The 16,135-nt window shown below is 42.1% G+C and overlaps 1 protein-coding gene across 1 annotated transcript in view; it reads right to left on the reverse strand.

Moving 5' to 3' along the window:
• Positions 1 to 1,464: 1,464 nt before the first annotated feature.
• The window catches only part of LOC311223535 (glucocorticoid modulatory element-binding protein 1-like), a gene marked incomplete at both ends in the record, with an annotated part of 59,586 nt that continues 44,915 nt past the window's right edge, over positions 1,465 to 16,135 (reverse strand). The window contains 4 exons of the mRNA XM_084308316.1: positions 1,465 to 2,030; positions 10,678 to 10,794; positions 12,318 to 12,455; positions 14,257 to 14,412. Of these exons, the coding sequence (XP_084164442.1) occupies positions 1,465 to 2,030; positions 10,678 to 10,794; positions 12,318 to 12,455; positions 14,257 to 14,412 (977 nt within the window). The remainder of the gene's footprint in view (positions 2,031 to 10,677; positions 10,795 to 12,317; positions 12,456 to 14,256; positions 14,413 to 16,135) is intronic.

Here is a 16,135-nt window from a genome sequence, read left to right on the forward strand (position 1 = left end):
GGTAACGTGGTAGTGGCTTTTACAAATAGTGGTTAGCTATCAGAGATAAATGGCTATGATCACGGAGCATTAGTGTTGGGTGAAACAGATACTAGCCACATATTCAGGGTCAGTTATTTTCCCATTGTACGAATTGTTAAGCTTACGGAATGTAAGGGAAATCTGATCCTAGGTCTGTGACTACAGGCAGGAGGCTATGCTGTGGTGACGTCAGTCAGCAGCGCCAAAATAGCAGTGTAGTTTCCCAGCGAACGAAAACATAAACGTTGTTATTTTGCTACCTTTACGATTAATTGCGAATATTTTCATGTTGAGCTATAGATTGTGGATAAATACGCACAGAAAGGTACACCATGCCAACGTTAATGCTTTATTTATCTAAAACGAGCCGATTTAGAAATGGTCAATGGGGAAATACATTGCATTCCACAGAGGGTGGAACAGGAAAAAACGAAAATGATGTAACCACTACACCTCCCTATACCAGCAGGTCTTATTTTGATAGTTTGGGACTTACAAATATGTCAGGAGGCTTGAGGTTTTTCTGGTCAGGGTCAGATCAAGGTTAGGCAGGGAATAGACAGGGTTATGGTTATGGTTATGGATATGGTCATGGTTATGGTTATAGTTATGGTAATGGACTAACATAATCGGTTGAAAAGGTCAGGTTTAGGCTAAGCACAACCAGCTGGTTAAATTATTATTATTATTATGAGCTAAATGTAAACTGTTTGACGATTTATAAAGGTATGTCTATCGTTTTAATTTTACGTTAATAATAAGTGTTTTTAAAATTCTTACATTGTATTGGCTGACATATTCCGAGCTACGAAAAACATAATAACGGAACATTTAATAAAGCGTGAGCCGGCCTGGCTCCGACTGTGAAGATGTTATAGAACAAATCTAAAAATGCTATTTCAAGGACCGAGCCACCTTCCTCTTGCCCTAGAGCCCTTCTCATCAGTCCTCAAACATAAAACCTTAATGTGAGAACAAATCTCTGCTTAAGTTCTAACACCAAGAAAAGTAATGAAATCTACTTTTTATGGTATTGCAGCATATATGGGAAAAAAATAATATAGTGTGCCAAGGAAATATTAATTTTACCTTTCTCTCAAGAGCTTCTATCCCCACATTCCAAAAGAGACCCTCACTGCCTTCTACAATATCCCTTTGAGGGCACTCTCTCTCCCCCTCTCTCTCTCTCCCTGTCTCTCTCTCTCTCTCTCCCTGTCTCTCCCTCTCTCTCCCCCTCTCTCTCTCTCTCCGTCTCTCCCCCTCTCTCTATCTCCTCCCCCCCCTCTCTCTCTCTCACCCTCTCTCTTATCTCTTTCTCTCTCCCTCCCTCACCCTCTCTCTTATCTCTCTCTCTTCTCTCTCCCTCCCCATCTCTCTCTCCCTCCCTTCTATTCTCTCCCTCTATTCTCCCTCTCTCTCCCTCTCTCTCTCTCCCTCTCTCTCTCACTTGGTTTTATGTTTCTTTGACGCCTTCCTCCCCACAGCCACTCGTTCTTCTATACCATGAATCATCCGCTTCTCATCCTCTCTCTCCTCCTCCTCCCTGGCCCCCGCGGTCCCCAGCACAGGCGCGTCCTCCTCCTCCTCCTCCTCCTCTTCCTCCTCCTCCTCCTCCTCCTCCGTGCTCTCCTCCTCCTCCAGCCCCTGGAACCTCACCCACCTGGCCTCGCGTTCCCTCCCCGTCGGCGCGCTCTGTCCGTGGACGATCCCGGCCCTGTGCCACGGGCCAGCCGGGAAGGAGACGGGGTAGTGGGTGAAGTGTCGGGGGGCGCCGATCGGGAGCTGAGCGAGGGGGACCGCGGGCAGGCTGGTCACAGTGAGCGGCTGGATCACGGGGATGGCGGTGAAGGGAGAGAGGAGGCTCTGGCCCGTCTGGCGCTGCTGCTGGTTCTGGTTCTGGCCACCGGAGGGGCTGCGCCGGTGTAGCCGCGGACGCTTGGAGGACGTGGGCTTGCAGGCTCCGCCCTCGTCGAAACCCTGCCTCATCTGCTCCTCTAACCTCTCCAGCACTGAGGAAGAAGAAGATGTTACTTTAGTACGATGTACACTCATTCCAATAGTAGTGGATGAGATCACCTTCCTTAATGATACATTACTGATGTGTGTGATTATGATGATGATGATGATGATGATGATGATGATGATGGTGATGCTTCTGCTGAAGATGATGATAATAATAATAATAATAATAATAATAATAATAATAATAATAATAATAATAATAATAATAATAATCATAATCATAATCATAATAATCATAATCATAATCATAATCATAATAATCATAATCATAATAATAATAATAATAATAACAAGACCTAGTATTTTAGTATAGTATAAAGTATTTACACATGCAAAAAAATCGATAAGTGATGCCACTTATCGATTTCACGCAGTTATCGATAATTATCGATACATCGATAAGTCAAAGTCAAAGTCAGCTTTATTGTCACCTCTCGTAATGTGCAAGACATACAGAGACATGAAATTGCGTTTTCCCCCGTCCCACGTGTATATAAAGAACAAGATCTAATATAAACATAAAGTAACATAATGGACAGTATACAGGACTATATACAATGTAGACAGTAGCTAAAAAAAGAAAAGTGAATGTATGAGTGAATGTAAATATAGAGGTAAGCGAGAACTTAGTGCAAAACCTTTAGCAGCAGTGGTCTTTATCTCAAGCCGACTTGACTACTGTAATGCACTCCTCACTGGCCTCCGAAAAAAAACACAGAACGACTCCAACTCATTCAAAACTCGGCAGCTAGGCTACTAACTAGAACCAAGAGGAGAGACCACATCAGTCCAGTATTAGCTAACCTACACTGGCTTCCGGTAACATTTAGAATTGTTATATACAAAGCACTAAATGGAACAGGACCAATGAAGCTACATTGCAAATTCTCTAGTCTAGTCAACTATTTGCCTCCTAGAACATTGCGATCATCTACTACTGGTCTATTGAAGGTTCCAAGCCACAGTCTATGGAAAATCGGGGATGCAGCCTTTGCAAACTATGCACAAAAGTTATGGAACACACTACCTATGGACATTAGGGAAGCTAGATCTCTTAATATTTTCAAAAATAAGCTAAAAACCTACCTCTTCACCATAGCCTTCTAATACACTCCGCTGTTGATTGTACTGCAGTACTATTTTACTCTGTCCATTCTATTGCATAATTTTACTATCTATTCTATTCTACAATTTTATTGCACTGTATTATTTTACTCTGTCTATTGCTTTTTATTACAAGTTAAAAACTATCAGGTATTAAACTGTGTGGGTATCAAACAAGAGACTGTCAGGCTTTAAAACTGTGTAGGACCCAGGCCTAGAACTGAACCCTGAGAGAGGGAACATACGGTTATCTCTATAACCATAGTTATATGAGTATAGAGAGTGCTCTGCTCTATTGGAATATATCCCATATCCAGTCTATATACTGAATACATTTCTCCACATGCACCTATACACACCCATCCGTCTGACCACGCCCCCATCCGCTCCTCTACATAAGCAGGGGTGTGGCCATACTAACAGCTCCTTCCCAAGTCTTTCACCACCAAGGCGAAGACCATGGGGTCCTCAGTGAGTCAGAGCAGAGCGCTCGTTATACTCATATAACTATGGTTATAGGATAACCATATGTTATATTATCGTATAGCTTACGCTCTGCTCTATTGGAACACAGGAGCTGAGCAGAGCGGAAGCTCGACAAATGTACCCGCCGAGGCCCCCCACAACCATCAGAACCGGGGAGGACCCGAGCTCCCGGACCCCCTAGTGGAGAACGGGAGGGAATCGGATCCGACTGTGCGAAGAGGGGTTTAGCAACTCAAACGCACAGGGTGAGCAGACCGTGGGACTTACCTTCCCACAGAAGAACCCACGACTACACAAACGCGCAACCCACATGCCACTAGGGAACGAACGGGAAGAAATAAAAACCCTGTTACAACCCCTAATATCACGGGGTCAAGGGCAAAAACCCAACCCGTGGCAAGGCCGTAGCAGCGGAGCGCGAAGGAGGACCCAGCCCCAGGAAGGGACTGGACCCCCCGAAAAAGGGGGCCTGGAGAGGCCAACGACGCCGCAGCATCGAGACCCCACCAGGCGGCCACTAGTGACACCACCCCCCACATCGCCAGCATATCGGACAGGGCCCATCCAAGAGCAGGCCCTTCCCCCCTACAGCACGCCGCCCTGAAGCACTCAAGAGGCTACACCCACAGCGGGACCAGGCAGCGCACCGGGGAGACAACCCCCAAAAGAGGTCGATCCCTCAATCCAGGCAACAGGTCAAAAAGACTCGACCTGAGCCTGGAGCACTAGACAGGCACCAAAGGGGTCTGCTGAAAACAGCACCCCAACGGAAAGGGCGTACGGTATGCTGTGCACCATGTCGCAGCCTCCACAAAAAACCCCGACCCTCTAGAGGGGCCGAGGCAGAGAAGGCAGACACGATTGGCAGACGTCATGAAAGGTGTGGGGGCAAACTCGCAGGCAGACGGGGTCAAGCCCGGCCTAACCCGAGAGTCGACTCCACTACCAACACACCCGGAAACCAACCACCACCTAACAGGAGGCGGTTGTTCCTATAACCCCCCAAGAAAAAACTCCAAAACACAACTGCGGGTATACACTGGCTATACAGCAGTACAAGTGTTTCAGTTTCCAAGAAGGGGTTGACCCAGGCCAACAGGTCGACGAGAACGAGTGGAGAATGGAGAAGGACCAGGCACCTTTAGCACAGCGCACAACACAATATGGACCAAGCAACAGTGAAGGATAACACGCAGTGACATAACCACGAACACCTCCATAACATCAAACCCTGCAACGCCCGGGCCGACCCGGCATTTTCCCCCCGAAAAAGCACAAGTCCGGCGCGACCAGAACCAGTCCTGTGTCGTAATCACGCCGCCATCCCCAGTCCTAGGAGGGGGGTAGGTACGCGTGTCGATCTAAAACATCACAGAGGGCGCCACCAAGACGGTCAGAACACAAAGCACCGCGCCCGGTGGCCCATCCCAAGAGCGTGAGACCCCTCTGCCAATGCTTTGATCTATTTATCTTACTTACTTTTTTTATTTATTTTTTTATCCACTTTTTCTCCTTATTCTTCTATTTTTCTCCCATCCCAATTTCGTAATTCCAATTCTCCCCTCCCCTGTCTTGAACGTTGCTAGACTATACCTCCCACTGGTCGGCTGTAGTGAGGATAGAAGCCTTGCATCACGTGTCCTGTCGCATCTTTTCACCAGACAGCTCGAACTCTCAGTGGCGAGGAGTGAGTGGGGGGCTCACGCTGCCCCCGATACTTCCTGTTTCTGCTGTACAGGCGTCACCCAACCGACCTGTAGGAGTCGCTGTCCACAACGTCCAATCCCCACCCACCGGCTTTCCCACCCTCTAACACTGCCAATTGTGTTAGTATGACGGCCGGCCAAGCCGGAAGCAACGCAGAGAGCTGGGCTCGATACCAGTATATCCTGCGTTAGTGGTGAGCGCCTTGCCCACTGCGCCACCCAGCCGCCGTTATCTTACTCTTTTTATTATTGCCTATTTAAAACGGAATCAAACCATATACAAGGTGGCCTGTTGGGATGTTAGATCCTAATGTGAAAAACTGTGATTTTATATGTCTGCACTTTATGTGCTCATTTTACGCCTGTCTTTTTTCTGTTGTGAAGCACTTTGAGCTGCAGATTCTGTATGAAAGGTGCTATACAAATAACGTTTATTATTATTATTATTATTATTACATAGTAAGTATGAATAATAAATAATGGCAGTAAAATACAATAACACAATAATGGCAGTGAGATGATGGATATGGCAGTAAACTAATGATAATGGTACACTATAATAAATAAACTAAATAATGGCAGTAAGGTAAAGTGGCAGTGAGTTTGTAAAGTGGCAGTGTGTGTCTGTGTGTCAGTGGGGTCTCAGCCTTAATAATAACACACGTATCATTGTTTACTAGACGATCATTATCAACCTGATTAAGAGTTTATTAAGAGTGTTTTACTCTTTGATCCGGCTTATCATGGGATCACAGGCCATGGGGGTCAGTCTGTGTGGTTTCCTTCTGTTAATGGAATGTTTGCTTGTTCCGTCAGGCCTCGGCTCGCGTCCCCTCCGTCAATCATGCGCTTAATAGTCTCTACCAAATGTATGGAAAGGAAGGATCTGGGAAGTATTCCAATTGTCTGCGGCTGGGTGCTTCCTCATGGTAATAAAGACTACCAGTGTTCCATCAAGGACCGTACATTTCATGATGATGATGATGATGATGATTATAATGATGATGATGATGATGATGATGGACAGTCATGTCAAATTGTTTTGTTTTTCCTCTGCACCGATGCATTTGTTTTCATTTCTGAAATACTGATCTGATCAGCACAGGGGGAAAACAACAGATCTGACTGTCACGGTATGTTAGCATCTCACTGTGTGTTCTGTATATTGAAATGTAACACAACTGGATTTGAATCTTTGAGTGTCTATCAGTGTCTATCAGTATCTATCAGTATCTATCAGTATCTATCAGTATCTATCAGTATCTATCAGTATATATCAGTATTTATCTGTATATATCGGTCTATCAGTATCTATCGGCCTATCATTCTATTTTATTGCACTGCACTTTGCATAATTTTACTCTGTCCATTCCATGTTACTTTTTATTGCACTGCATGACTGCACTGTTGCATAATTTTACTGTCTATTCTATTCTACTATTTTATTGCACTGCAATATTTTACTCTATCTATAACTTTTTATTACAGGTTCAAAACTGTCAGGTATTAAACTGTGTGGGTATCAAGCTAGAAAGACTGTCAGGCTTTAAAACTGTGTAGGACCTAGAACTGCGCCCTGAGAGAGGGAACTGCGCCCTGAGAGGGAGGTTCAAAGGTCAAAGTGGGTATCAAACAGGAGGGAAGACTGTCAAGTTTTAAACTGTGGATACCAAACAGAGAAGGTAACTTTAAACCTTTAAGACTTTAAACCGTTAAACAGTAATCCAGAACTATTTTATTGCACTGTAAAAAAACTGTGATTTTATATGTCTGTACTTTATGTGCTCATTTCATGTCTATTCTATTCTACTACTTATTGCACTGCACTGTTGCACTATTTTACTCTGTCTATTCTATCTTACTCTTTTATTATTGTCTATTTTTAAAACTGAATCAAACCATAAACAAGGTGGCCTGTTGGGATGTTAGATCCTAATGTGAAAAACTGTGATTTTATATGTCTGCACTTTATGTGCTCATTTTGTGCCTGTCTTCTTTCTGTTGTGAAGCACTTTGAGCTGCAGTTTCTGTATGAAAGATGCTATACAAATAAAGTTTATTATTATCATTATTATTATTATTATTATTATTATTATTATTATTATTATTATTATTATTATCAGTATCTATCGGTCTATCAATATCTATCAGTATCAGTATCAGTCAGCCAAAAGGGGTAATGCCCAGGCCGAGAGAGCTATTAGGATTTGCTGGGTTTAAGGCACAGCTCATCCCCCTTTGACCTTCCCATGCAGAGAAACCCATCTGAACCCAGGTCTTTTGCGTGGGAAGTTGATCTACCGGTCTCCTTCCCCCACACAAGCAAGGTAGAAGTCAGGCTTGTCTGGACTTCAGGCAGGGATATTCGACCACATATAGAACCACGTCAGAAAGGGATATTCTACCACATATAGAACCACGTCAGAAAGGGATATTCTACCACATATAGTACCACGTCAGAAAGGGATATTCTACCACATATAGAACCACGTCAGAAAGGGATATTCTACCACATATAGAACCACCTCTGGCGGGGCTGTTTTCCTTCCCCTGAGAGCAAGTTCAAGTTCTTTATTGTCAAATGCAAAACAATACAGGGACATTGCAGGTAATGACATTTTTTGTGTTTCGAGCTCAGACTCAACAGTGCACAATTAAGAAACAACAAAGAATACAAGAATGGTAACAATAAGTAGTAGTAGTAGTAGGATCAAATATAAAATATAGGTACGGTAAGATAAAATAGTAAATTCTTTACAGAAAGTGTCTTGCATAAAAGTATATGTGCATATTAACACTTTGAGCGCCGGACCCGAGTATAGTCGGGTTAACTCGCCGAACGTTCGGCGCCAGACCAGAGTATAGTCGGGTTTTGGTCGTTATTTCTTTTATTAGCTATTTCCATTCATAATCCATCGGGGGAGCCTGATGTTATCATTGGGAATGAGTCTGAGATCACAAACGTCCCAATACCGCCGCCTGCCGCCTTGCGGCCGGTATTGCACATCCTTGGAAACTCTCTGGCTTGGTCTGTGCGTCGATCTAAAAAGTCCGGTCCAGGTTTTCCTCGTCGGGCAGGACAAGCGTTTATAATGCATGGATTGAGGAGAATCAACCACTCCTTGTTCATGTTCTTTGGTGGATTATGTTGGCAACACGATCGACATCAATACTTGGAATGGCGATCAGATAATTGGAATATTCTTTTTGGAGTACATCCTAGTCAAGGTAAGGGCTATATGGTATCAATCTTGCGTTGATCCAAGAATCCATTCACAGAGATCCGACCGTATGTGTGTAATGTGTGTGTGTAACGTATCCCGTTGGTGGCGATCAAACCATGGAAAAACGACCCCCCCACCCACCCTTTCATGCATTCATGATGAAACATAATACCGATAATATAGCGTTGATTTCAGATTGATTGTTGATACAGGCGAGAAACGGCACGCTTTTTAGTGAAATGCACTAAATGCTGCATAGCGGCGTTTTCTGGGATTGGACAGGATTACTCTAAAACTATACTCATATTCACCACGGTATAAAACGTGAATGTATGGATGAAAAAATGATTTATTTTTCATAAATTGAACGATAGATCCTCGATGTCACATGGACAATCGTTTTATATCCATAACTATGATATTTAATAGAGTTTGAGCCCTGCAAACACTGCCATGTATCCGTATACTTTAAAGCGGTGGCCTAATTACAACACGGTACACAGCGACCTCTGGCGCTGAAAGTGTTAAGGTGCAGTGCAGGATGCGTGTTTTGAGAAGTTTTATTCATTCTTTTGATTGATTTATTTATTTTTGATATGGCTATCTCCTGTTCTTGTCCTTGTTCAGGAGCCTTGTGAACACCTTGAGCATAGCTGTTCTACAAATCAAAAATCTAATGTATCTCAAGGTAATGCCCCATGGGCTGTACAAGTCTTCTTGAACAAGTCAAGAAGAAACATCACAATAAATTAAGAACAAAGAAAACACCATAAAATCCAAATATGCGACACTCCCAGACATTCCCCAATGAAGATGAGGAACAACTCACTAAAAACCTAGCAATAGGAAGGGAAAAAAAGCACCACAGGCGACGTGGAGGAGAGAAACCTCAGATGGGCCTTCAAAGGGGGATCCCCCAACTTGGATGTCGGTGGTAATATAGTGTTGCTATGGATGATAGATGGGTGGAGAATGAAATAGGCCAATAGTTGGTATGTATGTACTAGGGCTGAGTGGCTGACCCCGATTGGTCGGATAGTCGACTAATCAATCGAAAGGCGCCGTAGTCGACTGCCAACCTCTTAGTCGAATGCCAAAAAAGTCGAAACGGCACAGAGGCACTGAAAGAGGATTTCACCCGTCTAATGAACACACTAGACTAGACAAATATCAAGATGTATCCATCAGTGGACCAATTGCATGCTTTTGCAGAGGACAAGAAGCCTTCAGTCGACTCCTTCAGACATTAAGCACCCCCCACAGCCCAAATGGAATGATAAAAAAATATATACCAGTCGACTATCTGCAAATATCGGCCAATTAAAGTCGACTATACAAATCCTTAGTCGGGACAGCCCTAGTATGTACATATACATATACATAATAAAACACATGCAATAGCAACTAAGGTACATAAGAACATTTTTGAACATTTTAAATCAAATAGAGCTAGGAATACAACACTTAACCCTTTTACTACCACGTTATTTATTTTGTATCCTCTTTTTCTCCGCCTGATTTACTATTTTTTCTCCCCATCACAATTTAGTCGTTATGTCAATTCCCCCCCCCCCCCCTCCCCTACCTGGTTGTTGTGTGCATGTTCCTCCTACTGGTCGGTACAAGGGAACCCTGAAGTCCACCACATGCTTCCTCCGACACATGTGGAGACAGCCAGTGGCTCTTTTTTCACCTGGCAGCAAGGACTCTCATTGGTGAAGTGTAACGCGTGGGAGGTCACGCTGCCTTCACCATTTCCTGCCTTTCGCTGAGCAGGCGCCCAGACCTGACCTGTAGGCGTCGCTGTCCACAACGCCAGATTACCACCCACGACTTCCCTCCCCCTAACTCAGCCAAACGAGTTAGTATGACGACCGGCCCAAGCCGCAAGGCAACGCTGACTCCGGGAGTTGAGACCGCAGCCTCTTGCATAGGTGATGAGCGCAATCTCCGCTACGCCACCCGACCACCCATTTATTTGTTTGTTTATTGTTATTTGCACTTATAAACATACATTCTGTGGCAGTGAAAGGGTTAACCTTCTGTATTGTCGCAGTGAAAGGGTTAACCTTCTGTAGTGTGGTAGTGAAAGGGTTAACAAAAGCGCCTCTCACCATAGAGTGTGCTGTGGACCCGTGTCTCCTCGAGCTGACAGCGCCGCTGGGTCAGAGCTCGCTTCACAGAGTCCAGCAGTCCAAACATCTCACAGAGAGAATTGAGCATCATGGCATCTGACAAAACAACGCAATCAGGGAGTCATCCTACGTTCAGCTGCTACTGCCTTTTCAAAAAGACATTTAACACATTTAGAGGCTAATGTTAACTATTTAGAGGCTAACTATTTCCTGCTACGTTGTTATTCTCCTGGTTATTCTCTCAATCAGATCACTCTCAAATGGGAATGTCCATAGAGAATGCTTCTTTTAACCAGACTGTTTGTGGATGCCAAACTAAAACTATTCTTTTATAATAATAATAATAATAATAATAATAATAATAATAATAATAATAATAATAATAATAATAATAATAATAATAATAATAATAATAATAATAATAATAATAATAATAATAATAATAATAATAATAATAATAATAATAATAATAATAATAATAATAATAATAATAATAATAATAATAATAATAATAATTATTATTATTATTATTATTATTATTCTAATAACAATCATAACAATAATAATGATAATAATAATAATGATTATAATAATAATAATAATAATAATAATAATAATAATAATAATAATAATAATAATAATAATAATAATAATAATAATAATAATAATAATAATAATAATAATAATAATAATAATAATAATAATAATAATAATAATAATAATAATAATAATAATAATAATAATAATAATAATAATAATAATAATAATAATAATAATAATAATAATAATAATAATAATAATAATAATAATAATAATAATAATAATAATGAATTAAATGTAGTATATGGAGGACGACAGTGGCTCAAGAGGTAAAGTGGTTGTCTGGTAATCAGAAGGTTCCCGGTTGGTTAGCATGTCGAAGTGTCCTTGAGCAAGACACTTAACCCCCTAACTGCTCCTGATGAGCAGGTCGGCACCTCGCATGGTCGCCTCCACCGTCGGTGTGTGAACGTGTGAGTGAACGGTTGAACGTGAGGCATAAGTTGTAAAGCGCTCTGGATAAAAGAGGTATATAAATGCAGTCCATTTACCATTTATATAACAAACAATTTTGATATTTTATTAAGGATCCCCATTAGTTAGTGCCGTAGCAACTAGCTATAGTCTTCCTGGGGTCCACACATAAAAACACACACAACAGTCATCAAACAGTTCATATAACAAACAATAAAACAGAAATTCATCAGTGTATAACCAGGCTAAGAATATGAATAAAAAATTAAACACAACAAAGGAATAGACAAAAAGAAACTACAAAATTATAAAATATGAAAAGGAAATGCATAGAAAAAGCATAACAGGGCCAATAAGAAACATGCTCAAGGCAAAAACACATAAATATATAAATACATCTAACTAAGCTCTATTTTTTTAATATAATTTTAATTTAAAAAAAACACAATTTACTGTGGGTGGTATGAAGGTATATACACAGTAACACACTATACCTCAAGGTGCTTCACAAATTGTTCAACCCCTTACATTTCTCTGAAGATAATAGCATGTTACCCTGAAGCTAAAGCCTGGTGCTGAAGCCGGGTGATGTTGTGAGAACCTACCTGCTTCCTGCAGGTTATCTTTCTCGGTACGGACCTCCACTCCTCTGAGGGTCGCCAACAGCTCCGTCTGGACGCTGGACAGGACCTCTCCCATCAGGCCGACGTCCGCCACACCCTTCCAGAGGCTCAGGACCCCATCTAGAAGGAGGTCATCACACACGGTATTATATCTATCAACTAACGAGCATGCACTTGAACCCTTATGGCATAGCGGTGAAAACAAATGGACTTTTAATTGTATTTATGTTGATAGCAGTGAGTGCTGCTCAGGAAGCACTATTTATTTGATTTTAATTATTTTATTTTAATACTTCATACTAATAAGTATCTTGTACAATATCATCCTGATATTGATGTTGATAATGATGTAATGTATTGAATATTGTTGTATTGTTGTAAGTGCCAGGCCCCAGGAAGAATAGCTTTTGTCAAGTGCAAAAGCTAATGGTGATCCTAAATAAACATAACATAACATATCCACATCTAATAACAATAATAATAATAATAACTTGGTGTTATATAGTGCCTTTCATGAAACCCAAGGTCTCTTTACATAGGGAAATAACAAGAGACAAACACGGTAGACCGACACACAACATTAAATATAGGAAGCTAGGGGTCAACGGCTACGTTGAAGAGGTGAGTTTTGAGACGTTTTTTTTAAGCAGTCCAGAGTCTGGCTGTTGCGGAGTTCTGCGGGGAGGGGGTTCCAGAGGGTGGGAGCTGCCACGCTGAAAAGTCTGTCCCCGAAGGTCCACAGTCTGGTTCGGGGAATGAAGAGCTGACCAGTGAGTGTCCGAGGATCGCAGGGACCGTGACTGAGTGTGGGGGTGGAGGAGGTCAGTGAGGTACTGACTCGGTGTAGTGCCAGAGCATGGAGGGACTTGTATACACATCTGTCTGTCTGTATACATACCTGCATATAATCCTTTTTACATATTTGTAGATACTATATCTATATCTGTACATATCCCTTACTCTTAGTTACGCTGCTGGCCAGTATGACCTACAACCATAGTGTTCATTCACTGTACATATTAATACTACAACTCTGTACATACATCTGATTAGCACTATTACTCAGTAGTACTGCATTATTATTATTATTATTATTATTATTATTATTATTATTATTGATATACATGTTGATATGGCATTGGACTTTTTTTTATAAAAACTTTTCATTTCAATATTGACAAACATATTTTGGAAGAGGTTTAGATTAAAACAAATTATTATCAACTGTATAGAATATAATAGAATAGAATAGAAATACTTTTATTATCCAGAGGGAAATTTGACACTGCAAATCGCTCACTTAAACATTTAGACAGAACAAGTCACGAATAAGAATAACAAAACAAATTGCCTAAGAATAAGAATAGAATAAAATATACAGTAAATAAATACAGTAAAAAATATACCGAAGTCTACAGTAGGTGTAATATTACAATATTAGTAATATATAGTAATATAATGAAGTATTTTCAGTAGCTCAATGGGGAAGAATACCTTTCGGTACTCTGCAGCCTATGAGTGGAACAAACTGCCAGTGTCCATAAAAATGATTGTCTCAGATTTTTTTTTTAAAGATATGAAAAAATGGCTTAGTCACGTAGGATGATGATATATGGGGGTGTGCTGTAGACTTTGTGTTTTGTTTGTGTTATTGCATTTATTTTTGTATTGTATCTTATTTGTGCATGGTGGATACTAGTCATCTTGTCCATTGTCCATTGTGAGGACCACATTGGAAATAAACCGTAAGGTTTTATTGTGTTTTAATCCTCTACGATTTTAGATTATAAATATGTGATGGCTGTACATGTGTGTACCGGTATTGTATGTAATTTTGATTGTCAAATAAATTGAATCAATCAATCAATGTAATCTAATGTAATCTAATCTAATCTAGTGTAATATAACTGCCTGTACTGACCAGGTAGGTCAGCCCTCTTTCTCTTATTGACGTGTCCATTGGCTGTCGTGGGGGTAGTGGGAGGGGCTGGTCCGGGGCTCCAGTCTGCTGCCACACTGAACCTCTCCTCGGGAGGGGGAGGAGCCTCCACCTCCGTCACAGCATGGCCCACCTCTCCTGAGACCAAGACAGTCACAGTACATACTTTATACATAAAGATATACAGTCAGGACAGCCCCCGTCCACTAAAAACACTTCAATCAATATCTGAAATGAAAATAACTACTAACCTTCATATTGTCTTTTACTATCATGCACTTTGCTTTCTACCTATATTACTTACTTACTTACTTATCCTCTTCGTCCCGGTTGGGGCATAAGGCCGCAATCATACACTGCCACTGAATCCTGTCTCGTGCTTTGGCCTGCACTTCGTCCCAGGAAAGATATCTTTTTTGGAGGATTCGTTCAAAAGCTATTCATACTTCCATTTTTCTATCTATGGCGGATTGATTCAGACAGAAAAAATTAAGTAATTCGGATGTGGGAGGGATCTGGGGTCACGTGGAGTGTGTTATACTAAATAACAACTGGCAACTTCACTGTTTCAGCCAATCAGAATCAAGAAATTTGCATGCCATTGTATAAGGTTGTTTTTTTCCACTTCAGGTGTGTTTTTAGTCGACGACGTAAGATCCGATTTTCCAATCTGGGGTGCTCCATTCGACCTGTAATTACTGGCCCATCAGCATCCTATCTACTGTATAATATATAAGGTTGCAAGGCGCCTGGGCGGCTACGTGGCGTAGTGGGCAAGGCGCTCGCCACGAATGCGGAGACGCTGGGCTCGACTGTTCGAGCCCAGCGCTCCACATTGCTTTCAGTTTAGCTGGTCGTTCATACTAATACACATTGGCCGTATTAGGGGGTGGAAAACTGATGGGTGGGGATCGGGCGTTGTGGACAGCGACTCCTACAGGTCGGTTGGTGCGCCTGCGCAGTAGAATCAGGAAGTGTCGGGGGCAGCATGAGCCTCCCACGCGTTACTCCTCGCCACTGAGAGATCGAGCTGCGCAGGTGAAAAGATGCGACTGCTGTTACCTCAAGTACCGGAGGGGACTTGTGCTATGTATGACTTAGTCCACATTGCAGCCGGCTTGTGGGAGGCAAGAAACAGCGTTCGTGACAGGGGAGGGTTGAATTGGATGATACGAAAATTGGGATGGGAGAAAAATATAGAAAATGGGAGAAAGTGGATACAAAAAAAAAGGTTGCAAGGCGCCCCGAGTGGCGCACCACATTACTGCGCTGCAGACCTACGAGGCAACCCGGGTTTGTCTCCCGATCCCGGACGTACATTTGCCGCATGTCCTCCCCCCATATCTTCTCCCCTGATCTTCCTCTCCCCTGCTCTCTGTCGGTCATGTCTGACCAGGAACAAGAGCTGTAAAAATGCTAAAATAATCTTTAAAAAAAAGGTTGCAGAGAAAAGGGTAGCAGAGTAAATTATCCACCACCTGAATAACAGCTCTTTCCCCTTCACCACATGGCTTCGTTCAGAGCCAGAACCACTCAGCTGAGACAGCCAATTGTTTCTTCTTAGAACAAGTCAAATCACTGTTGGAGACTTCCGGTGGGCGAATGGAGTGATTGCTCACGCAGCTGAACCACGTCTCCCGCAACTTTTGACAGTTTCACTTTTTTAAACCCTGCAATCCCACTCGAAATAACATGACACCGGAAAGAACAAACCCCTTTATCTAAATCCGCTGTGGTCGTTTTGAATCACGCATCTCAGAACCCCCTGGAGAGATAACCCCCCCCCCCCCCCAAGTAAAGCTTTCTCCTTTTTCCCCACATGTTCACCACACGTTTTGATTCAGAATTTATTCCTTTTGGC

This window comes from Notolepis coatsorum, assembly GCF_963971535.1.
Source record: "Notolepis coatsorum genome assembly, chromosome: 2".
Lineage (NCBI taxonomy): Eukaryota > Metazoa > Chordata > Actinopteri > Aulopiformes > Paralepididae > Notolepis > Notolepis coatsorum.